The sequence below is a fragment of the Gymnogyps californianus genome, chromosome 1 (assembly GCF_018139145.2).
Source record: "Gymnogyps californianus isolate 813 chromosome 1, ASM1813914v2, whole genome shotgun sequence".
Classification (NCBI taxonomy): domain Eukaryota; kingdom Metazoa; phylum Chordata; class Aves; order Accipitriformes; family Cathartidae; genus Gymnogyps; species Gymnogyps californianus.
In genome coordinates this window covers 218,824,483-218,847,985 of record NC_059471.1, presented here as the reverse complement: position 1 = coordinate 218,847,985, position 23,503 = coordinate 218,824,483, and the positions used below count along the sequence as shown (strand labels likewise).

The 23,503-nt window shown below is 57.0% G+C and overlaps 2 protein-coding genes across 2 annotated transcripts; both read right to left on the bottom strand.

Moving 5' to 3' along the window:
• Positions 1–349: 349 nt before the first annotated feature.
• On the bottom strand, positions 350–19,780 carry LOC127023498 (uncharacterized). The gene is given in 20 exon segments (XM_050907651.1): positions 350–1,496; positions 1,953–2,098; positions 2,377–2,642; positions 2,965–3,165; positions 3,486–3,627; positions 5,555–5,630; positions 6,271–6,527; positions 6,626–6,728; positions 7,149–7,276; positions 7,453–7,577; positions 8,077–8,246; positions 8,719–8,937; positions 9,433–9,673; positions 10,021–10,313; positions 16,861–17,202; positions 17,659–17,804; positions 18,082–18,297; positions 18,603–18,788; positions 18,791–18,867; positions 19,188–19,780. Coding segments are annotated over 20 exon segments (3,756 nt in total). The 5' UTR covers positions 19,259–19,780; the 3' UTR covers positions 350–1,145.
• ARSA (arylsulfatase A) lies at positions 3,588–10,433 on the bottom strand. Its single transcript, XM_050891675.1, has 8 exons — positions 10,021–10,433; positions 9,433–9,673; positions 8,719–8,937; positions 8,077–8,246; positions 7,453–7,577; positions 7,149–7,276; positions 6,626–6,728; positions 3,588–6,527 (listed from the first exon to the last, which is right to left on the bottom strand). Exons 1-8 carry the CDS (start codon positions 10,248–10,250, stop codon positions 6,226–6,228), a joined length of 1,518 nt encoding a protein of 505 aa, XP_050747632.1. The 5' UTR covers positions 10,251–10,433; the 3' UTR covers positions 3,588–6,225.
• Positions 19,781–23,503: the final 3,723 nt, after the last annotated feature.

Sequence of the window (23,503 nt, the reverse complement as noted above, 5' to 3'; positions counted from 1 at the left end):
ACTATACAGTGCAAGTGCAACTGCCAGCCCTCCCCATTGCTTTCACAGCCTAGCCAGTGCTGCCTCTCTGTCCACCTCGTGATGTCTGCTGCAGAGTTTATTTGGGTTTCCTTCCCCATTCTGTTATGGAGCAGCCAGATGCAGTAGATGTCTGAACTCGGGGGATATCTCCTTTCAGGTCCGCTAGAGCCGAATCAGGTGGACTCTCACTCCCAGGAGGCTTGTCCTATCCCAGCCTGATGGATGTGGCTGCTGTTGTTCCCATGTGTGTGTTCGAGAGACTTATGCTGCATTCCAAAGAGGCAGATACACAAACACACACACACAGACTTACACAATTAATGTGAACAGCAAAACAGTTTGACATAGACAGAGCAATGCCTTTACCAACACCGATGTATACGTAACCACCACTTACATAAACATGAACACAGCCCAGTCCTTTTCTGCCTTTCCAGATGATCCAGATTGGATGTTTACTAGTGAAACATAAACACACCTTCACCCCCTAGATTCATAAGTACAGCATGTTCATAGATTCCTCAAATAACAGTATGGAAATTAAGTCCATGTAATATCCGTGGCTGGATGTCAAGCCCCTTACCCAGTCACTGGTGCAAACCTTGGGTCTTTCCAGATCTGTGTCTCCTGGGTCATGAGAAAGTCCAGTTTCAAGTTCATTGGTGCATTGTACACACTCAGAGGGATCCCACAAATAGCCGGCCTAAGACACTTTGTGTTTCCAACTGCTGTTCCCAAGACCGCTAGCCACCTATGACCTGTGTTCCCTTCTTCCACTGCACCCTCACCCTCCTCTCTGACCAGGCACGGTTTCAGCCCTTTTGAGTGACGCTTCGCCTTTGTGCCCTACTTGTCTGCCTGCAGCCTCATTTTGCAGGTGCCAGGCATGGAAGTCCTTGCCTTGCACAGGAGACTGAATTGGACTGAAGCATGGCTAGCTGTGAAAATTGGCAACTTTATTTCAAGAACTAAGTCAGCTTCAGCATTTGTGTACATTCAGAGGAGCGTGGGCAGGACAGAGCAGGCCTTTGACACTGAGGCTGCCTTTGGATCATCAGGCATTGCCCCAGAAGGAAACGGTTGTGTACACGACAGCCTACACTGGATCCTGTTCAACCTGCTGCTCAAGCCTTTTTTCCCCTTAGGACCTGCAGGAGCTCCTGCAGCAGATTAAAGAATTCCACCAGCTTCTGGCGTGGAAATGGGCAGGGCGTAAACCTGCCCGATTGCGTTGGTATTGGCCTTGGCCTCTGAAAGGGGGTTGAGGTGAAGACTGGCTGTGGCGTTGGAGTGGCCGTTGTTACTGCTGGGCGCAGTCCCATCTGTGCCAAGATCCAGTCGTGAAAGTGCTGAGTGGAGGTGTAGACTCCAGGCTGTTTTGCTCTCGCACAGCCCTTCCCCCAGCTGGTCACTCCAACAAGCCAGAAGTAGTCGTAGGTGTTATCTTTGCACACGAGAGGACCGCCGCTGTCACCCTGCAGTGGAGGAGAGAGGATTACGGTGGTGTTGGGTGGCCACTGTCAGCACTATGGCTGGCTCCTCTCTCACAGCACCTGCCAGAGCTGTATTCACTGCACAGAAAGGCTCTGCTCAGGTGCTGGAGCCTACAGAACCTTGTCTGGGAGGGGGTCATGGGCTTGTAAGGTAGGGCTCTCTCATCTCTGCACAGTGATCCTGGATGTGTGGAAGAGGGATGTTCCAGGATTGGGATCTGGACCTATGGGCTGCCAAGAGCAGAGTCCCAGGCCTCTGGGAGAAGGGGGGCACTGGGCGAGGACCTGCAGATGGGGAAGGGGAGGTACGCCCCAGCAGCGGTGGGGAACCAGCGGTGGGAGGGTGACTTGCCAGGCAAAGCACGGGCCGGGGTATGCGTGGGCGGTTGTGACAGGGCTGCCTGTGCTGCTGGGGGTTGACTTGTAGCACAGTCCTACCTGGCAGGTGTCGATGCCACCCTGCGGATAGCCAGCACACAGGTTGTGGGTGTGGATGGCCCCTCTGTACCACCGGCTGCTGTTACAGAGGTTGACATCAATGAGGTGGACCTTGGCCTCCTGCAGGACATCAGTTGATCCTCCAGCTGTGAGCACAGAAAGGAATTAACACCCAGCCGCTTGTTGCCAGTTCTCCTCCCCTGTCTGGGTGAACCCCTTCCCTAGGGCTTGGCTTTGCATCTGGAAGACATTGTACCGGTATTCCCTTCCGTCTTGCTTTGGGTAATGGGTCAGGCCCATCTCTCCATAGGCACGTGTCCCCGCAGCCTGACTCTGGTGTTCGCCTCTGCTGTCAGGAAGCCCGACCCGTCTCCCCGGTGTGCCAAGCTTGCGCTCAGGACACAAATACTTTTTGGGAACTCACATCTTGCAGCTGTGGAACCCCAGCCGCTGATGTAGCAGGTTGTCAGCTCTGACACTCTCAGCGAGGCGTCGGGCACACAGGCAAGCTGTATGTAGTAGCTGCACTGGACAGGCTGGTCCAATTCCAGCAACGCAATGTCATTCCTCTCCGAGATATTACTATAGTGTTCGTGAACCAGTAGCCGCCTGATGTTGCGCACTTGGGCCTCAGGGCCCAGCTGGGTCAACTGGGTGGCCCCGATCACCACACGCCACATCGTGATGTGCCTGGAAGGCAGATGGAGAGAGGGGTCAGAGGGAGCGGAGCTGTGTGCTGCAGCAGCCCACCAGTTCCCTGCCTTCTGCTGCACAAGGGAGAGAGGAAAGCAGCGCTATGGAGGGTGCGCCTGCCCTAGCATGCCTCAGGCACAAGGAATGTCGGGCTGGAGGCTGCTAGGAAGCAGTGGCACGAGCGCAGCCTTCTCCTGAGCAGTCTCTCAGCTGGGCACTGGGCGTACTGCAAGGAAACAGGACGGGAGTAGCACGTGGTGCTGCGGCCAGGGCACCTGCTAGTGTGGTGGGGATATCCCCATTCCCTGGTCCTCCTTACCTGGCCTGAATGAAGCAGTGGGCTGCTGTGAGGACCCACTGTGCACTGATGAGGGACCCTCCGCATATATGCCCCGTGCCTATTTTCCAGGGATCCTGGATGCTGACGATCCAGGGCCAGGCCCCTGGCTGGGCATCTGTGCCACCCACGACGCGCGACATGCCGTAGTAAGAAGCCATGGGCCGGAGCCCGCAGGTCCCTCTGTAACCAGAAACTCATTACTGTCCTGCTCGATGGCTTGCTGCTGTCCAGGCTGAAGGTCAGCCATCTTCCCTCCCCACAAGGCGTTGCACGGACAGCAGGGCCAGGGACCCCCGTGGGGCGTGTGTCCGTCCGCCCCTGTTTCTGCTTTAGCCCCGTAGACGAGTTGTGCCAGCAGCCTGGGTGCTGGCAAGGAACTGAGGCTCCCACCTGGGGTTCGGGAAGCTGTGTTGTGGCCACGGGGGACAAGCGGGCACCCTCCGGTGAACCCCATAAGGGTTGCCCAAGCTCCCTCCCTCCCAGAGCCTCGGCCCACTTACCCACAGTTGTCCCACGTGCCATGTGCAGGCGAGCACACGGCCAGCAGGACGAGGAGAGGGAGCAAATCCATCGCTGCCAGCGGCACGTGGCAGCTGCAAGAACCGAGGGCTCGTCGCCACCAGCGCAGCAGCCGACGTAATGCTCGCAGCGCTCACGTTGCCCGCGGTACCCTTGGCCCCAGGGCTGATGTCACAGAGTCGCTGGTTCCGGGTGCTGGGCACAGTGGCCTCTCAGGGTGGGGGGGGCTTGGGGCAACACGGGGGGTTCCAAGCAGGGGGGAGGCAGAAGCTGGGATCAGACACCCCCGACAGACCCCCGCTGAATGCTCTGTTTGTGGGATGAGGGTGCGCAGGCCCCGTGGCAGGCAGCAGCACCTGGCTCCGAGCACTGCCTGCTAACAGCTAGCAGGAAAAAACCAAGTGTGGCATCACAGCCTCTTTGGGAAGTTCACTGCCACCCTGCTCTCTGCAGCCATTTGCCACCAGGTCCTTCCCAAAAAACATACACCAGAGAACATAACTACGACAGGCAGTATGCATGTGTTTGGGTGTTGAAGAGCCAATCTGGTTACAGCCGCGGCAGGCAAGCAGTGATGTGCAAGCCAAAAAATCCAAGCATATCCAAGCAGTGTCAACCTTCCTGCACAAAGCACAGTGAAACACAGATGCAGCACAGTCCACACTGGCTACGTCAGCCACAGCAACACCCTCTGGCAGGCTTCACATCCTTGCTGTCTAGGAGTTATATTGCTGTTCTAGGCCAACACTGACAAGGGCAGTTGTGGCACCTGGTATGCATGGCCAAGGACATGCAATTTTAAGCTCTAGGCAGAGAAGGGTGCTCCTGCTCTCAGCCCCACTTGCGATTCTTCATGGCTTTGGTAAATCCTGTATCAGCCTCATCTCATCAGTCTGCCTTCTACAGCTGTATAGCGGAGCCTGGCTCACATGCTGGAGTGCAGGGCTGTCATGGGAGAAAAGCAGAAGCAAGCCATGTGCGTTGCATTTGCTGAGCAGGGCTAGGTCCCTGGAGGGTAGAGAGCAGTGTCTTAAAGAATGGCAGCCTCAAAGCTCGTGAAAGGTGCAGGAGCTTCCTGATGCCATTCTGGCTTGTGTGGATAGACGTAAGGCACACAGCTGAGTGTGCAACCTGGTCCCTAGGATGACAGGGCAGGCTGTCTGAAAGTGGAATAGCTGCTCTCAAGGCGCTCGAGGCAGAGCATGGCTTCATAGGCACCAGAACTGGGCCCCAAACAAACCGGACTCAAGGCTGCTTTGTTTTTTGAAAATTGACCTGAAGGTGGTGTGCCGTATCTGCTTAGAGCAGACAGAAGGCGGCCTTACAGAAGACAACTTGTGTTCTGTGGATACTCTGCCATTCCAGCACCAGATTTTGCAGGTGGTTAAGGGGGATTGATGTGAGAGGTGGCCACACTTCACAGATAATTGAAGGAAGAGCTGGGGTCATTCTGGGGAGACGAATCTGGCAGGGACAGCAGTACCCAGGAAACCGCATCAGTAATGCCATGGAAGTCCAAGGTGACCTAGCTAACAGCACCTGAAACACCAAATCTGTTCACAGATGCAGCAAACCTGGGAGCAAGGGGGAAAAAATAACCAGGGGTAGGTCCCTTGTTTGGGAGGAGACAAAGGTGGAGAAAGGGAGGTGTCAGGGAAGATGAGGGGGATGTATAGGCATGGAAAATGGAGAGAAGCGGGGATCAAGGAGCCAGCCACACAGAAGCAAACGGCTGGTTGGTTTGCTTGTTTCACTGAGCCCTGCACCTCATCACCACAGTACATCCCACCTTCTTGTTGAGAGCGATTCCAAATCCTTTTCTGTGTGGCCCCACTCTGTACCCGGTGCGGGGGTGGGTCCAGAGGCCTGGCTGCTAGCAATGGCAGAAGGGAACACAGGTCATGGGGACTCAGGGGTTGGAAACGCCGAGTGTCTAGGGCCAGCTACTGGTGGGAGCGCTGTGTGCGTGTGCAATTCACTGGTGAACTTGAAGCTGGACTAGCTCACGAGCAAGAGGAGAGAGACCCTTTCAGCCATGTGGATGGCCCACCTGATTGATCAGCCCCAGCATCCACAAACCTTACAAGAGGACCAGGCCTGCCAACCACTGGCCGCATCTCCACCTCCTGGAGTCATAAAGGACTTGGCGGTAGTTGAGCATGCATACCCTGAGCTGCTTCCCACCTAGGCATGGCCCCTCTGCACTGGCTGCACAAGGTCCTGCCTCTGAAGCTGCCAGGACCATCCATCCCATCCTCTTCTTGCTGTGCTCTTGGCCCCTGGCAAGTGATGGTGCTGCAGCTCCCAGCTCTGTTCCTACCCAGGAGTGCACAGCATGCCTCCAGCTGAGTTGGGATCTCTGGACACTGGGGCATGCCCTTTGCTTCATTTGATCATGGTTTGAAAGGAGCTGTTCTGGCTCTGGAGATGATGCTGTATCATGGTCCCTCCCTGAACAAGTCAGGGTTTCTGTCAAGAGGCCTCAGCTTGAACGTCCAACACAGAGCACAGGGTCCACTGACCTGCACTCCTAGCAGGGTTGGTAATCTCCCCAACCCACAGTTTGCTACCGCAGCACTCCATTAGTCAGAGGTGTCACTGAGCCAAAGCTGCAGGGTAGCTCTAAGGCTGAGCTTGGTTAGTTGGGGGCGGGTTGGGGTCTGGTGGGTTTGGGACAGGGTTCCAGTGTGGAGCAACTGAAGGGGATGGAGCACCAAGAGGCTAGGAGCAGCGGCAGCAGGAAGGCTTAGGAGTGCAGTTTGGTACGCAGCAGGGCTGCAGGGCAGGATCCCCGCCCTTCCTGATCTGGCTTTCCCCAAACTCCATGCGCTGTTCAAAAAGCACTTTCTGCAGTTTGATCTCCTTCAGGACTTGCAGAACCTCTGGCCCTGCACCGCTCTGCAGCAGGTCATAGTTCTCGGCTGGGTCTGACTCCAGGTCAAAGAGCAGTGGGGGCAAGTGAGGGGTCAGCGGGGTCAGCCCATGGCAGGCCTGGTCTGGGGTCGTATCACTGTGAAAGGAACCTGCAAAAGAAACCCCCAGGTGTAGCTCCGTTTCTTCTCTTTGAGCTTTGGACAGCAAAACAAAGCTGCCTGTGCAGAGGAGAGGAGGCAGCACTAACCTTGTGTGAAGTAATGGGCCTTGTACTTCCCAAGCCTGACAGCAAAGGGGCCGTGCAGTGGATCGGGGGACGGCGGGTAGAAGAACATCGTCTGACGGGGACTCTGTGGGAAGCAGCAGAGCTAAGCTCACCTGTGCAGCCACGGGGCTGAAGAAGAGCCTGGAACAGGACCAGGCAGAGACTCCAGGGAGTCACACAGGAGCCCCGACACTACAGCCGAACATGGCAAGAGAGGGGGGAAGCTGACGAGCAGCAGCATCCTGTTTGCTCCCTACTCAAAGCTACTGGGGCTCCGTCCACCCACTGCAGCCTTGGGGGTCTGGCTTGGCAACACGTTGCAGTTGTTAGAGCGGAGCAGCTTGGGGAAGCCCAGGAACTGCATGGCATGACGCAGGCCAGACAAAACGTCCCAGCTCATGAATCTCCCCTGACACTCAGATGGTTCTACTCATCAGGCACACAGCTCCAGCCCCACACCCAGCCTTCAGGCACAATGCCCGCCGAACCAGCCCGCAGGACTCACCTTCCCTGACCCAAACAGCACTGGACTCAGGTCATAGCCATCCAGGGCAACTTTGGGAAGAGGTGCTCCAGCCAGGGTAGTCAGTGTTGGCAGGATGTCCAGGGTGCTTGCCAGCTCATGCGTCACTCCTGTCACCCACCACAGCAAGGCACGAGGAAAGGTTCAAGCACCTGATCCCACTCCCATCCCTGCCATCCTCACTTCTCTCCCATCCTCTGCTTGTCCCGGGGCAGCCGAGCTGCCATGACACCCCTGCCTTGGCTGGCATCAGCACGCAAAAGGCACAAGCAGTGCCAAGTCTCACCTGGAGTGATATGGCCTGGCCAATAAGCCACTGCTGGTTCCCGCATGCCACCTTCATATGTTGTGCCCTTCCCACACTTCAGAAGGCCAGAGCTGCCTCCACGTGCCATCCGCATGGTGGAAGGGCTGTGAGAGAGAAGAACCACCTACCATCAGTTTCACAGGTTCACACTACCCCTTCCCTGATGCTGCCAACGGGGCCATGACACGAGAGACATGGTGCCAGCGAGTGACACTGCCATCCTTCTCAGCCTTGTGAGGCAGGAGGCATGGGGCAGGTGAAGAAGCCAAGGTATACAAGACACCTAAGCAGGGCACCAGAGACCAATGCCACTCACGCACAAAGGGAATCAGGATATATTCGGGCTGTACGATCCTGGCCTGAACCCTGGGAGGTTTCTGCTCATGAGGAGCGGCACAGCTGAGTTACAGGAACAAGGACTGCACTGGGTCCTCTCCAGAGCAGGGTCCACCTCTTGTCTCACTTCAGGTCACTGGGGTCTCGCCTGGCAATCTCACACTACGTCCCTTTTGCCCCAGCCAACCAATGCCTCATTCTGAGTCCCCCGTACCATGGCAGCAGAACCTTATCAGTGACGAACTCCCCCCTGCTGAGCCCACTCACCCATTGTCAGAGGTGAAAAACACAAAGGTCGTGTTTTCAAGACCATTTTCCTGCAGTGCCTGCAGCAGCTGTCCCACCGAGCCATCAAACTCCAAGAGTGCATCACCAAACGGCCCACGCCGTGACTGCCCCGCATACTCCTGGCTTGCAAATTGGGGGTAGTGTGTATGCTGGAGAAAGGGCAGAGAAGACTGCTGCGCAAACTCCCCCAGAGCTGCATCTGGTTCCCAGTTCACCCGGGGACAGTGAGCACCCCAGCTAGGACATGGAGATATATGACAATACCCATGAGATGAGAGGAGGCTTGTCCCCAAGCTTCAGAAGCATCTCTCAGAAATGGCACAAAGGAGCTGAGCCCCAGGAGAGGATGTGGAGCCCCAGAGTGGGAAGTTTTCCCAGGTGGACTCCCATCCGAGAGAAGTGGGCAAAGCTCCAGAAAGAAGCAGCCCAAGAACATTATCAGAATGGTGCTGCCACAAGACCTGGGCATGGGAACAGCAACCCCAGGTCATCCAGGGGCAGGTATTGACTGCTCAGCACAGTCCTGGGGCTGCAGGAGCTGAGATGCTTCCCTGCTCTCCCCACAGGACAAAGACTCCCTTCCCCACCCTTGGGCCCAGAGCAGCCCTCCCCCTCTCCTACGTGGGAGGCATAGTAGAGCAGGAAGGGGAGGCCTCTTCGGGCACAGTCAGCGATGAAGTTCCGGGAGAATTTGTTGTAGAGTGGCACCAGATCAGGGAAAGAGACCGGCTGCTGCACAATGCTCTGGTTCCAGAGCAGCGGGACTGGCACTAAGCCTTGGTCACAAGTGCCAAAACACTTGATGTCGGGTGGGAAGCAGGTGAGATTCTGGCAGGGGCCCTGGAGAGAACAAATAACACTTTGTCTATTACCTGTGTTGCAGGACAGTGAGGGGAGGGGAGCAAAGAGTCTCACAGCGGCCCACCACCGGCTCCTACAGGCACCCTTTGGGCAGGCACTCCCAGAAGCCCAGGGGTCTGTGCCCACCCTAGAACTGTCCAAGGACCATGCTGCCCCAACATCATTTTCTCCTGGCAGCAATTCAGATGTTTCTTTGTAGCCCAGAAGCTGACCCTCCCTCCCTTGACAAAGGGCGTATGTCCCCATGCACAACTGCCACCCACGTTCTGCAAAACTGCCCTATCGTACGAGCACCTCAGAGATGGGCTTTCCCTACCAGCATCTATCTCCCCAGCCTGCAGCCACCCACACCCATCTGCCCAGGCAAGCACTAACCCGGCCTTTGTGCTCTTGTGCTCTCAAGCAAGCTTTGTCTTTTAGGCGCTCTCCCCAGCCAGCCCCAGGACACCCTTCAGGGCTTGACAAGCCTCTCACCTGGTCATGGGAGTAGGGCACCCCCAAGAAGTGGTCAAAGCCCTGGTGGATCGGCAGGAAGGAGCCATTAATCCCCAGGCCAAGGTGCCACTTGCCAACCACGGCTGTGGCATAGCCTTCAGCCTTCAGCACCTCTGCAATCGTGACCTCAGACAGCGGCAGGCCTCCCCGTGAGTCTGGGTTGAACACACCAGGGTAAACCCCAGAGCGCATCTGGAACCGGCCTGTCAGCAGGGCTGCCCTACAGGTGGGAGTTGAAAGAGAGAGAGGAGACAGGCATCACACTGGACACAGCGCAGGTCGCAGTGCTCAGCCTCCGCAGAGGGTGCCCCATTCCTCAGGACCCGGCAGCTTGGCTCCCCAGTCTCGCGGCTGCCACTGCCACCTCCCCCGTCTGCTGGGACGTTCGATCGGTCCCATCACAGAGCAGCCAGACCTTTGGGCCTCCTGGGACACGGCAGGTTTACCAACCACCGGTTCCTCCCAGCACTGCAGCTCCCTAGCTGGGTGCCGAGCCCTGTCTCAATGCTTCCTCAGGGCCCTGCCCCAGTCGCCAGCCAGCGGGGGTGGGAGCAGCGGGGAACGTACCGGGATGGGCTGCACACTGGGGAGCTGCTGTAGAAGTTGGTGAACCGCAGCCCTCGGGAAGCCATCCGGTCCAGGTTGGGCGTGGCAGAAGACGGGTGCCCGTAGCTCCCCAGGTCCCCGAAGCCCAAGTCGTCCGCCAGCAACAGGACGAAGCTGGGGGGGGCGCCGGCCGCTCCGCGCAAGGCCAGCAGCACCAGGGCCCACGGCAGGCCCCGACCCCGCGGCCCCATGGCGCTGCCGCCCGGGGAGGCCCCGCGGCCCGCCGGTACGCGCACGCAGCACGGGGTACAGCGCTGCTCTCCCGCGGTCCGGTCGGGTCCGGGTCCGGTTCCGGGTCTGGGTCCGGGTCCGGGTCCGGGTCTGGGTCCGGGCCCGGCGCGGCAGCGGCACCTCCGCAAGAGCCGCAGCCCCGTCACGGGACCAGGCGGGCCGGGCACGGCAGGGCAGGGCAGAGCAGGGCACTCCCCGACCGGCGGAGCCGAACCGCGCCGCGCCGCCACCGGCGACCACCTGACCGCGCGGGCAGCCACGTGACCCGGCACCGCCGCGGGGCATGCCGGGAATTGTAGTCCGCCGCGGGACAGCACTTGAACGGGTCCGCGCCGGGTCGTACCTCCCGGCGATGCCGGTCCCTCGTCAGCCGCCTCCTGCACCGCCGTGCCCGGTGCAGGCGGCCTCCCGGGACCCGGGCCTGCCCCCGGGTGCTGCGGTCGAGGGTGGTTTATTAACAACAGGGGTTTCCCACAGAACCGCCCTCAGCCTTGCCCAGGTTTGGGGGCTGCGGGCTCAGCCCGTGTGTCCAGCCCCTGGTCTCTGGGGGAAAAGGCCTCGCGGCCGCTGGCAGCCCAGCCTGCTCCCAGCCCGCTCCCAGCCCCACCGGGGCTGAGGCCGGGAAACTGTGAGGCTGTCCTGGGAGGAGACAGGCACCTCGGCATGTGGCAGCGAGCAACGTCCTCTCTGCTGGGGCTGGGTGGCCCGAGCGGACGTCCTCTGCCCCCCTGCTGTGGATGGTGCCAGCCGCCGGCCTGGCTGGCCCAGGCCACTGCTCCCTGCTTCCCACCTTCTGGAAAAGCAAATGAAGCTGCTTTTCTCCAGATGCATGCAGGGTGCAAAATCCCCTGGGACAGGCAGAGAGCATGGCATTGTTTGGGGCAGGCTGGGCCCTATGGGAGCCTGGGCACTTTTCAAGCAAAGTATGTTTTCATACGGCAATGACGGAGTTTCACGTTCAGGCTCAAGGACTGATGGTTGTGCCTCAACGTAGGAGCCCATATCCTGCAGATCAATGACTTGTAATCAGTGCGAGGAAGGGACAGTGCAAAGAGCAACAGCAATTCTCTGGTGGAAGGGAGTGATAAGGGGAACAAGGAGGAAAAGGGGAGGTTCTGCACCCTGGGAAGGCTGTACCCTATTGCTGTGCCTGCTTTTGAAAACCAGAGAAAGCTCGGAAGACAGGCACAGAAAGGAATTGAGGTTGAATGTCCTGAAGACCTCCATCTGTTCAGTTTATCCAAAATAAGAGTAAGGCAAGACCAGAGATGGTGTACAAGCACAGGCACAGCAGTGGTGGTCTAGGATTAACCACACAGCAGGCAGAGGTGAGGAGTTTCAGCCCAAAGACAACGCAGGTGTAAGACTGGCTGATGTCCTAGTCTGGATGTTCTCATGTAGATGCGCCTGTGTTTTGTATCCAGCCTGTGTGATCAGTCTGTTCTAGATATTCCTATTATTACTAGTCAGCATTTCTTAAGACCCATTTCACCAAGCCACTTTCAGTCATTTGTCAGTAGTCCTGGCTAACCAGGGAGGTCCCAGTTCACTGGAGGCTAGCAAATGAGACGCCCATCTACAAGAAGGGCCAGAAGGAGGATCTGGGGAACTACAGGCCTGTCAGCCTGACCTCGGTGCCAGGGAAGGTTATGGAGCAGATCATCTTGAGTGCCATCACATGACATGTAGGGGACAACCGGGTGATCAGGCCCAGTCAGCATGGGTTTATGAAAAGCAGGCCCTGCTTGACTAACCTGATCTCCTCCTATGACAAGGTGACCCACTTAGTGGATGAGGGAAAGGCTGTGGATGTTGTCTACCTAGACTTTAGTAAAGCTTTGACACCGTTTCCCACAGCATTCTCCTGGAGAAACTGGCTGCTCATGGCTTGGACAGGTGTACTGTTTGCTGGGTAAAAAACTGGCTGGATGGCCGAGCCCAAAGAGTTGTGGTGAATGGAGTTAAATCCAGTTGGCAGCCGGTCACAAGTGGTGTTCCCCAGGGCTCAGTATTGGGGTCAGCTCTGTTAACTATCTTTATCAATGATCTGGATGAGGGGATGAAATGCACCCTCAGTAAGTTTGCAGATGACACCAAGTTGGGTGGAGCATTGATCTGCTTGAGGGTAGAAAGGCTCTACAGAGGGATCTGGACAGGCTGGATCGATGGGCCGAGGCCAATTGTATGAGGTTCAACAAGGCTAAGTGCCAGGTCCTGCACTTGGGTCATAACAACCCCATGGAACACCACAGGCTTGGGGAAGAGTGGCCGGAAAGCTGCCCAGCAGAGAAGGACCTGGGGGTGTTGGTTGACAGCCGGCTGAATATGAGCCGGCAGTATGCCAGGGTGGCCAAGAAGGCCAACAGCATCCTGGCTTGTATCAGAAATAGTGTGGCCAGCAGGACTAGGGAAGTGATCGTCCCCCTGTACTCAGCACTGGTGAGGCCGCACCTTGAATACTCTGTTCAGTTTTGGGCCCCTCACTACAAGACAGACATTGAGGTGCTGGAGCGTGTCCAAAGAAGAGCAACAAAGCTGGTGAAGGGTCTGGAGAACAAGTCTTATGAGGAGCAGCTGAGGGAACTAGGGTTGTTTAGCCTGGAGAAAAGGAGGCTAAGGGGAGACCTTATCGCTCTCTACAACTACCTGAAAGGAGGTTGTAGCGAGGTGGGGGTCGGTCTCTTCTCCCAAGTAACAAGCGATAGGACAAGAGGAAACGGCCTCAAGTTGCACCAGGGGAGGTTTAGATTGGATATTACAAAAAATTTCTTCACCGAAAGGGTTATCAAGCACTGGGACAGGCTGCCCAGGGAAGTGGTTGAGTCACCATCCCTGGAGGTATTTACAAGACATGTAGATGTGGTGCTTAGGGACATGGCTTGGTGGTGGACTTGGCAGTGCTAGGTTAATGGTTGGACTTGATGATCTTAAAGGTCTTTTCCAACCTAAACGATTCTATGATTCTATGATCCCACTTTCACAACCACTTTCTAATGTGCCAGTGAACTCTGCTTTCCATTGTTCCCTGTGCTCCATAGTTCAGACTGTCCTTCTAGCCCCTGGCCTTCCTGCGTGTCTAGCCCCGTGCCTCCTAATGGCCTGGCCCCTGGCACAAGAAGAATGCTGGGGCTGCTGCTCCTGCCATCAATTATTCAGGGCCAAGAGGCAGAGCGAGGAGGCTGGTGCTGCAGCAGGAGGCGAAACTGCTGCATAATTCATGGAGCCCAGTTTGCTCATAGGGCATGGCAGCGCTTGCTGTGCAGTGCCTGGCCACAGGGATCAGGGCGCTGGGGGCTGGCAGTGAGGACACTGAGAGGAGAGCAGCTGGGGCTCTGAGGGGGGCACGGTGTGGGGACAGAGTTTCAGAGACGAGACAAGGAACAGGGCAGGAGGTGTGGGACCACGTGCGCTGTGTGCAGGTAACTCGGCTGCAGGAAACTGAGCAAGGCACGGCGTGACTGCCCCAACCTGCACAGGCGCCAGCGGGCACAGGTAGGACACGCAGATGAACAGTGTCCACGCGGCTGGGCGTGGAAGGAGAGGCCCAAGTGACTGCTGCAGTGCTGTGGGAGCGCACGCTGAAAGACATGTATGGGCCAGGCACAGGTCGGAACAGGCAGGGGTGGATGTGATGGGCTGTGTCCACGTGAGCAGCTCATGAGCATTTGGGGTGTTAGCGGGCTATATGTTTGTGTGGGTGCAACACTGTGTGTGTGTGTGCGCACACGTGTGTGCATGTGTGCATGCCTGCATATGTGTATGTGTGCACGGACATGCATGTGTGCATGCATGGACAAGTGAGTTTGCATGTGCACCCGTGGGAGGTGCCTTCTAAGTGTGCGTGCATCACTGGGTGTATGCTGTGAGAATGCATGTGGGCAGATGGGTGGGTGCACACTGTGTGCGTGCATGTGGGCTGTGGGGGTGGGTGCATTCTGCATCTATGCATACTGTAGGGTGTGCATGCACTGCCTGTGTGTGTATGTTTTGTTTGGGCGTGTGCACACTCTGTGTGTGTTTGCGTGCGTGCACCAGCCAGTTATGCATATGCATGCACTCCGTGTGTATGTGAACACTGTGCATTGCACTCTGTGTTCAAGATGTGTGTTTAGGAGTATGGGTGTGCACACACTCTGGGTGTGCATTGCACCTTCTGTTTGTGACCCATGTGCATCTCCACTGTGTGTGTGCGTGCAGTGTGTGTGCGCACAGCATTTTTGTGCATGTACTCTGTGCATGCCGTGTGTGCACTCTGTGCACGCTGTATCCAGCCCATGTACCTCCCGGAGAATGCCTCCTTGCAGAAGAGCTGGAGCTGAACTGGGAGGACTCTCATTCCCAGGAGGTTTCTCCTGTCTCAGTCCAATGGACGTGACTGCTGTTCCCATGTGCAGGTACAAGAGACTTAGTTTGTCTTCCAAAGAGCCAGATCACATTCAAGAACATGCACACATACTTCACTGGCATGAATAGCAAAACAGATTAACAGAGGTAGAGCAGTACCTTTACCAGCACCCACTTAACACAAAAAGAACAACCCGGGCCTTGTCTTCCTCTCCAGCTGATCAGGACTGATATTCAGTAGTGAAACATGGTCCTGGTTTCAGCTGGGACAGAGTTAACTCTCTTCTTAGTAGCTGGTACAGTGCTGTGTTTTGGATTTAGTGTGAGAATACTGTTGATAACACACTGATGGTTTAGTTGTTGCTAAGTAGCGCTTATCTTAAGCCAAGGACTTTTCAGTTTCCCATGCTCTGCCAGCAAGCAGGTGTGCAAGAAGCTGGGAGGGAGCATAGCCAGGGCAGCTGACCCCAACTAGCCAAAGGGCTATTCCATACCATGGAACGTCATGCCCAGTAGAGAAAGAGGGGGGAGTTGGCCGGGAGGGGCAGATTGCTGCTGGGGCATCGGTCAGCGGGTGGTGAGCGATTGCATTTTGCATCACTTGTCTTTTTCTTATTTCTTTTGTTGTTGTTGTTGTATTCTTTTTCATTACAATTATTATTATTATTATTAGTTAGTAGTGTATTTTTATTTTAACTTTAGTTATTAAACTGTTCTTATCTCAGCCCATGAGTTTTACTTTTTTTTCCTTTCCTCCTCCTCACCCCACTGGGAGGGGGGAGGGGGAAGTGGCTGCGTGGTGCTGAGTTGCTGGCCGGGGTTAAACCACGACAAACATACACACATATCACTCCCTAGATTCGCAAGCACAGCATGTTCATGGGTCCCTTAAATATTAGCATGGTAATTAAGTTCAATTAAAATCTGTGGCTGGATGTCAAGCCACTTACCCAGTAATTGGCACAGACCTTGGGTCTTTCCACATCTGTATCTCTTCTTGCTCATGAGCTAGTCCAGCTTCAAGTTCACCAGTGAATTGCACACGCACACAGCGCTCCCACCAGTAGCTGGCCCTAGACACTCGGCGTTTCCAACCCCTGAGTCCCCATGACCTGTGTTCCCTTCTGCCATTGCTAGCAGCCAGGCCTCTGGACCCACCCCCGCACCGGGTACAGAGTGGGGCCACACAGAAAAGGATTTGGAATCGCTCTCAACAAGAAGGTGGGATGTGCTGTGGTGATGAGGTGCAGGGCTCAGTGAAACAAGCAAACCAACCAGCCGTTTGCTTCTGTGTGGCTGGCTCCTTGATCCCCGCTTCTCTCCATTTTCCATGCCTATACATCCCCCTCATCTTCCCTGACGCCTCCCTTTCTCCACCCTTGTCTCCTCCCAAACAAGGGACCTACCCCTGGTTATTTTTTCCCCCTTGCTCCCAGGTTTGCTGCATCTGTGAACAGATTTGGTGTTTCAGGTGCTGTTAGCTAGGTCACCTTGGACTTCCATGGCATTACTGATGCGGTTTCCTGGGTACTGCTGTCCCTGCCAGATTCGTCTCCCCAGAATGACTCCAGCTCTTCCTTCAATTATCTGTGAAGTGTGGCCACCTCTCACATCAGTGCCCCTTAACTACCTGTGAAATATGGCTGTTCCTTATGGCACTCTAACTCCTGTTAGCTTCTCACTCTGTTTGCTATGGTCAGCAATTTCTCTTGTCATGTGAGTTTCCCACAGTCTGTTCAGATAGCTAAAGTTTACGCCAGGCCCTAATCATCAGCTTGTGTGCCTTAATGCAGGCTCCCAAAGCTGTCTGCATGTCACATCATTTTTTCCTATCCTCTTTCTAGCCTCAATGTGCCATTCTTCTCCATCCCATGGTGGCTCTGAGCACCCTCCTCTTAGGCACGGTTTCAGCCCTTTTGAGTGACGCTTTGCCTTTGTGCCCTACTTGTCTGCCTGCAGCCTCATTTTGCAGGTGCCAGGCATGGAAGTCCTTGCCTTGCACAGGAGACTGAATTGGACTGAAGCATGGCTAGCTGTGAAAATTGGCAACTTTATTTCAAGAACTAAGTCAACTTCAGCATTTGTGTGCATTCAGAGGAGCGTGGGCAGGACAGAGCAGGCCTTTGACACTGAGGCTGCCTTTGGATCATCAGGCATTGCCCCAGAAGGAAACAGTTGTGGTACACGACAGCCTACACTGGATCCTGTTCAACCTGCTGCTCAAGCCTTTTTTCCCCTTAGGACCTGCAGGAGCTCCTGCAGGCGAGTAAAGAATTCCACCAGCTTCTGGCGTGGAAATGGGCAGGAGCTAAACCTGCCCGATTGTGTTGGCCTCTGAAAGGGGGTTGAGGTGGTGAGAAAATGACTCCATGCCCGTGATGTTGGAGAAGCCCTTACTGCTGGGCGCAGTCCCATCTGTACCAGGATCCAGTCGTAAAAGTGCTGAGTGGAGGTGTAGACTCCAGGCTGTTTTGCTCTCGCACAGCCCTTCCCCCAGCTGGTCACTCCAACAAGCCAGAAGTAGTCGTAGGTGTTATCTTTGCACACGAGAGGACCGCCGCTGTCACCCTGCAGTGGAGGAGAGAGGATTACGGTGGTGTTGGGTGGCCACTGTCAGCACTATGGCTGGCTCCTCTCTCACAGCACCTGCCAGAGCTGTATTCACTGCACAGAAAGGCTCTGCTCAGGTGCTGGAGCCTACAGAACCTTGTCTGGGAGGGGGTCATGGGCTTGTAAGGTAGGGCTCTCTCATCTCTGCACAGTGATCCTGGATGTGTGGAAGAGGGATGTTCCAGGATTGGGATCTGGACCTATGGGCTGCCAAGAGCAGAGTCCCAGGCCTCTGGGAGAAGGGGGGCACTGGGCGAGGACCTGCAGATGGGGAAGGGGAGGTACGCCCCAGCAGCGGTGGGGAACCAGCGGTGGGAGGGTGACTTGCCAGGCAAAGCACGGGCCGGGGTATGCGTGGGCGGTTGTGACAGGGCTGCCTGTGCTGCTGGGGGTTGACTTGTAGCACAGTCCTACCTGGCAGGTGTCGATGCCACCCTGCGGATAGCCAGCACACAGGTTGTGGGTGTGGATGGCCCCTCTGTACCACCGGCTGCTGTTACAGAGGTTGACATCAATGAGGTGGACCTTGGCCTCCTGCAGGACATCAGTTGATCCTCCAGCTGTGAGCACAGAAAGGAATTAACACCCAGCCGCTTGTTGCCAGTTCTCCTCCCCTGTCTGGGTGAACCCCTTCCCTAGGGCTTGGCTTTGCATCTGGAAGACATTGTACCGGTATTCCCTTCCGTCTTGCTTTGGGTAATGGGTCAGGCCCATCTCTCCATAGGCACGTGTCCCCGCAGCCTGACTCTGGTGTTCGCCTCTGCTGTCAGGAAGCCCGACCCGTCTCCCCGTGTGCCAAGCTTGCGCTCAGGACACAAATACTTTTTGGGAACTCACATCTTGCAGCTGTGGAACCCCAGCCGCTGATGTAGCAGGTTGTCAGCTCTGACACTCTCAGCGAGGCGTCGGGCACACAGGCAAGCTGTATGTAGTAGCTGCACTGGACAGGCTGGTCCAATTCCAGCAACGCAATGTCATTCCTCTCCGAGATATTACTATAGTGTTCGTGAACCAGTAGCCGCCTGATGTTGCGCACTTGGGCCTCAGGGCCAGCTGGGTCAACTGGGTGGCCCGATCACCACACGCCACATCGTGATGTGCCTGGAAGGCAGATGGAGAGAGGGGTCAGAGGGAGCGGAGCTGTGTGCTGCAGCAGCCCACCAGTTCCCTGCCTTCTGCTGCACAAGGGAGAGAGGAAAGCAGCGCTATGGAGGGTGCGCCTGCCCTAGCATGCCTCAGGCACAAGGAATGTCGGGCTGGAGGCTGCTAGGAAGCAGTGGCACGAGCGCAGCCTTCTCCTGAGCAGTCTCTCAGCTGGGCACTGGGCGTACTGCAAGGAAACAGGACGGGAGTAGCACGTGGTGCTGCGGCCAGGGCACCTGCTAGTGTGGTGGGGATATCCCCATTCCCTGGTCCTCCTTACCTGGCCTGAATGAAGCAGTGGGCTGCTGTGAGGACCCACTGTGCACTGATGAGGGACCCTCCGCATATATGCCCCGTGCCTATTTTCCAGGGATCCTGGATGCTGACGATCCAGGGCCAGGCCCTGGCTGGGCATCTGTGCCACCCACGACGCGCGACATGCCGTAGTAAGAAGCCATGGGCCGGAGCCCGCAGGTCCCTCTGTAACCAGAAACTCATTACTGTCCTGCTCGATGGCTTGCTGCTGTCCAGGCTGAAGGTCAGCCATCTTCCCTCCCCACAAGGCGTTGCACGGACAGCAGGGCCAGGGACCCCCGTGGGGCGTGTGTCCGTCCGCCCCTGTTTCTGCTTTAGCCCCGTAGACGAGTTGTGCCAGCAGCCTGGGTGCTGGCAAGGAACTGAGGCTCCCACCTGGGGTTCGGGAAGCTGTGTTGTGGCCACGGGGGACAAGCGGGCACCCTCCGGTGAACCCCATAAGGGTTGCCCAAGCTCCCTCCCTCCCAGAGCCTCGGCCCACTTACCCACAGTTGTCCCACGTGCCATGTGCAGGCGAGCACACGGCCAGCAGGACGAGGAGAGGGAGCAAATCCATCGCTGCCAGCGGCACGTGGCAGCTGCAAGAACCGAGGGCTCGTCGCCACCAGCGCAGCAGCCGACGTAATGCTCGCAGCGCTCACGTTGCCCGCGGTACCCTTGGCCCCAGGGCTGATGTCACAGAGTCGCTGGTTCCGGGTGCTGGGCACAGTGGCCTCTCAGGGTGGGGGGGCTTGGGGCAACACGGGGGGTTCCAAGCAGGGGGGGAGGCAGAAGCTGGGATCAGACACCCCCGACAGACCCCCGCTGAATGCTCTGTTTGTGGGATGAGGGTGCGCAGGCCCCGTGGCAGGCAGCAGCACCTGGCTCCGAGCACTGCCTGCTAACAGCTAGCAGGAAAAAACCAAGTGTGGCATCACAGCCTCTTTGGGAAGTTCACTGCCACCCTGCTCTCTGCAGCCATTTGCCACCAGGTCCTTCCCAAAAAACATACACCAGAGAACATAACTACGACAGGCAGTATGCATGTGTTTGGGTGTTGAAGAGCCAATCTGGTTACAGCCGCGGCAGGCAAGCAGTGATGTGCGAGTGGGATGAGTCCAGCATACCCACGTGGCGCACGCTGTGTGTATGTGCACGTCTGGGTGCATACATGCTGGCATATTGGTTTGTGTGGTGCACTCTGTGTGTGCATGCGCCATGTGTGGGTGCTCTCAGTGTCTGGGTGCCCTCCACATCTATGTACACACACCGTGGATGCACACTGTACACGTGCAATGTGGTAGAGGTGAGCCTGTGAATGTGCAGACCATACGTATGCGTTCACAGGGTAGAGTGTGTGCAGTGTGCGTGGGCATTTTGTGTTTATGCAGGCAGGCTGTGTGTGCATGCACTTTGTGTGAGTGTGTGTGCACGCTGAGTGTGCATGCCTTCCACTCTGTGCATGACATGCATGTGTGCTGTGTGTGCATTACATGTGTAGTGTGTGTGCATGTGTGTACATGTGTGTGTTGGTATGCAGTGTTTGTGTGTAGTCTGTGCGCGTGCATGCATGTGCGTTGCTGTGCAGCATGTGTGTGCGTGTTGGTGTGCAGTCTGTGTGTGTGTGTGTGTGTCGGGGTGTGTTGGTGTGCAGTGTGTGTGTTGGTGTGCAGTTAGAGTGAGTGTGTGTGTGTGTTGGTGTGTAGTCAGTGTGTGTATGTTGGTGTGTGTTGGTGTGTGCTGGTGTGTGTTGGTGTGCCGTCAGTGTGCGTGTGTTAGTGTGTCTTTTGGTGTGTGTTGGTGTGCTGTCTGTGTTGGTGTGTGTAGGTGTGTGTTGGTGTGCCGTCAGTGTGTGTGTAGGTGTGTGTTGGTGTGCGTCAGTGTGTGTTGGTGTGCTGTCTGTGTGTGTGTGTGTTGGTGTGTGCTGGTGTGCGTTGGTGTGCCGTCAGTGTGTGTGTGCTGGTGTGCCGTCAGTGTGTCGGTGTCTCTGTGCGCAGCCCTGTCCGCCCCGGACGCCCCGTGCCGTTCCCCGCCGCCGCCGCCAGGAGACGCCGCCGCCCGTCGCCCGGGGGCCCGCCCCGGCCCCGGCCCCGGCCCCGGCCCCGGCCCCGGCCCCGGCCCCGGCCCCGGCCCCGGCCCCGGTCCCCCGCACGCTGCGGGCCCGGCCGGGGCGGTCTGTCCTCCCGGGAGCCCCCTGCCCCGCTGGGTCCCGTCGGGCGGGGAGCCGGCACCCGCGGCCGGGCGAGGCGGGGTGTCCCGGGGCTGCCGAGCGGCCGGGCTGGGGCCGCCCCCGGCGCTCCGGGGGTGCGGAGCTCGGCGGGGAGCCGTGCAGGCGGGGCGGGGAGCGGCCAGCGCGGGTCGCGATTGCTGGGCTGGCCGCGGCCCGGGACGCCGGGAGAGGCGGCAGCACTCGCGGGAGTGGCGAGGTCCGAGCGGCGGTCCCGGGCCGCCGCTTCGCCGCTTGGCCGGCACCGCGCTCCGGGCCCGCGGACCTGCCGGCAGCTTCGCCAGGGACAGCGGCTAGCTCTGGGTGCTTGGAGAGCTCGTATGTGTTGTCTTGGGGAGCTGGTTATAGAGAGCACTGCAGCAACCCAGTGAGGATAGGCAGAGCTAGAAGCAAGCAAAGGTCTCTGTCCCCAGGGGGCCAGGCCCCGGAGATAAGTGTGAAGCTTAGAGGTGTCCCCAGAAGGGGTCCCATGTGCCAGCAGCACATGCAGCCATAGCCTGGCGTGCAAGACCAGGGCATGTGGACAATGGCTGCCTGAGCAGTGGTGATGCAGGATGGCACCAGGGAGGTGCAGGTACAGAGGGGCTATCGGCAGGGGGCACAGAAAGGGGGCTCAAGTGAAGGAGAGAGTCTGTCTCCCTTCCACGAGAAGGGTCAGAGTCACTGCTGCTTCCTGACGTGGGGAGACCTGGTCCCAGACCAAGGCCCTGCCATCGCAGTGTGAGGAGGTACAGCAGGGGATTACCCCCCACAGAAGGCCTTGGTGTTCCTGGGCTGGGGGCGGTTCTGGGCAGACATCCCGCACCTCCCAGGTGGCAGATGGATCTGGGATGTCCCCCTGCAGCCCAGTACCACCCCTCACATGCCAGCTGGAGTCTCCTGATGGGCTCTCTCCAATCCTATTCCTGACATTATTTTCCATAGGCCGTGTCTGCTGCTTTCCATCTGCATGCTTAGGCTGTAGGCTGGGTGCCAGGGGATGGCAGAGATGGTCTGTGTAGTGGAGGATGCTGCATGGGCATGTGAGACAGCAAGAGTCAGCGAGTGGCTGGCTCAGCTTGTACAGGAAGGCAGTGCTGGCCAAGTGTGCTGTGAGGAACTGTCACAGAATCACAAGGTGGCTGAGGTTGGAACGGACCTCTGGAGGTCATCTGGTCCAATCCCCTGCTCAAGCAGGGTCAGCTACAGCAGGCTGCCCAGGACCATGACCAGTCGGATTTCGAATATCTCCGAGAATGGAGACTCCACAACCTCTCTGGGCAACCTGTTCCAGTGCTCAGTCGCCCTCACAGTAACAAAAGTGTTTTCTTGTGCTCAGGTGGCATTTCATGTTTTTTTAATTTGTGCCCATTGCCTCTTGTCCTGTCACTGGAGAGCACTGGGAAGAATCTGGCTCCCTCTTCATTCCCTCCCATCAGATATTGATACACATTGATGACATCCTCCCTGAGCCTTCTCTTCTGTAGACTAAATAGTCCCAGCTCAGCTTCTCCTCATGGGAGGGATGCTCCAGTCACTTCATCATCAGCATGGCCCTTTGGTGGACTCTCTCCAGTATGTCCATGTCTTCCTTGTATAGGGGAGCCCAGAACTGGACACAGCACTCCAGATGTGGTCTCACCAGTGCTGAGTCGAGAGGAAGGATCACCTCCCTCCTGGCAACACCCCTAACGCAGCCCAGGATGCTGTTGGCTTGCTTTGCCACAAGGGCACATTGCTTGCGTATGGTGAGCTTGGTGTCAACCTGAACCCTCAGGTCCTTCTTGGCAGAGCTGCCTTCTGGCCAGACAAACACAGCATATACTGGTGCTATGAGGTTATTCTTCCCCAGGTGGAGGACTTTGCATTCCTTTGGTTGAACTTCATGAGACTCCAGCTCATTTCTCCTCTCTGGATGGCAGCACACCCATCTGGTGTATCAGCCGCTCCTCCCAGTTTTGAGTCATCCACAAACTTGCTGGTGGTGCGCTCTGCCACATCATCCAAGTTATTAATGAAGATGTTATTAATGATGTTGAACAATATTGGCCCCAGTATTGACCCCTGGGGTACTCCACTAGTGACTGGCCTCCATCTGGACTTTGTACCACTGGTCACAACCCTCTGAATCTGGCCATTCAGCAAATTTTCAGTCCGCCTCACTGTTCACTTACCTAATCCATAGCTTATCAGCTTGCCTATGAGGATGTTACAGGAGACAGTATGAAAAGCATTACTAAAGTTGAAGTAAAGAGCATCCGCTGCTCCCCCCTCATCCACCAAGCCAGTCATCTTATCCTACTAGGCTATCAGGCTGGTTAAGCACAATTTCCCCTTCATAAACCCATGCTGTCCCATCCTGCCCTGCCACCTGGCACCCTCATCTGCCACCTGCACCCATTTCACGGCTGAGTTTGCGCATAAGCTATGGCAGGGGAGCCGGTGCCTGCCACAGCTGACAAGCGGGATGCAGCTGGCTGCAGTTATCCCGGGCTGCAGAGCAACGTGGGGACGGCTATGAGAAGGTGAAGGGGTCTGCCATCACGTGTGCATCACCTGGTGCAGACCATGCTGTGTGGAGGCAGCCTGAGCCCTGCATGGCTGTGTAGCAGCCTG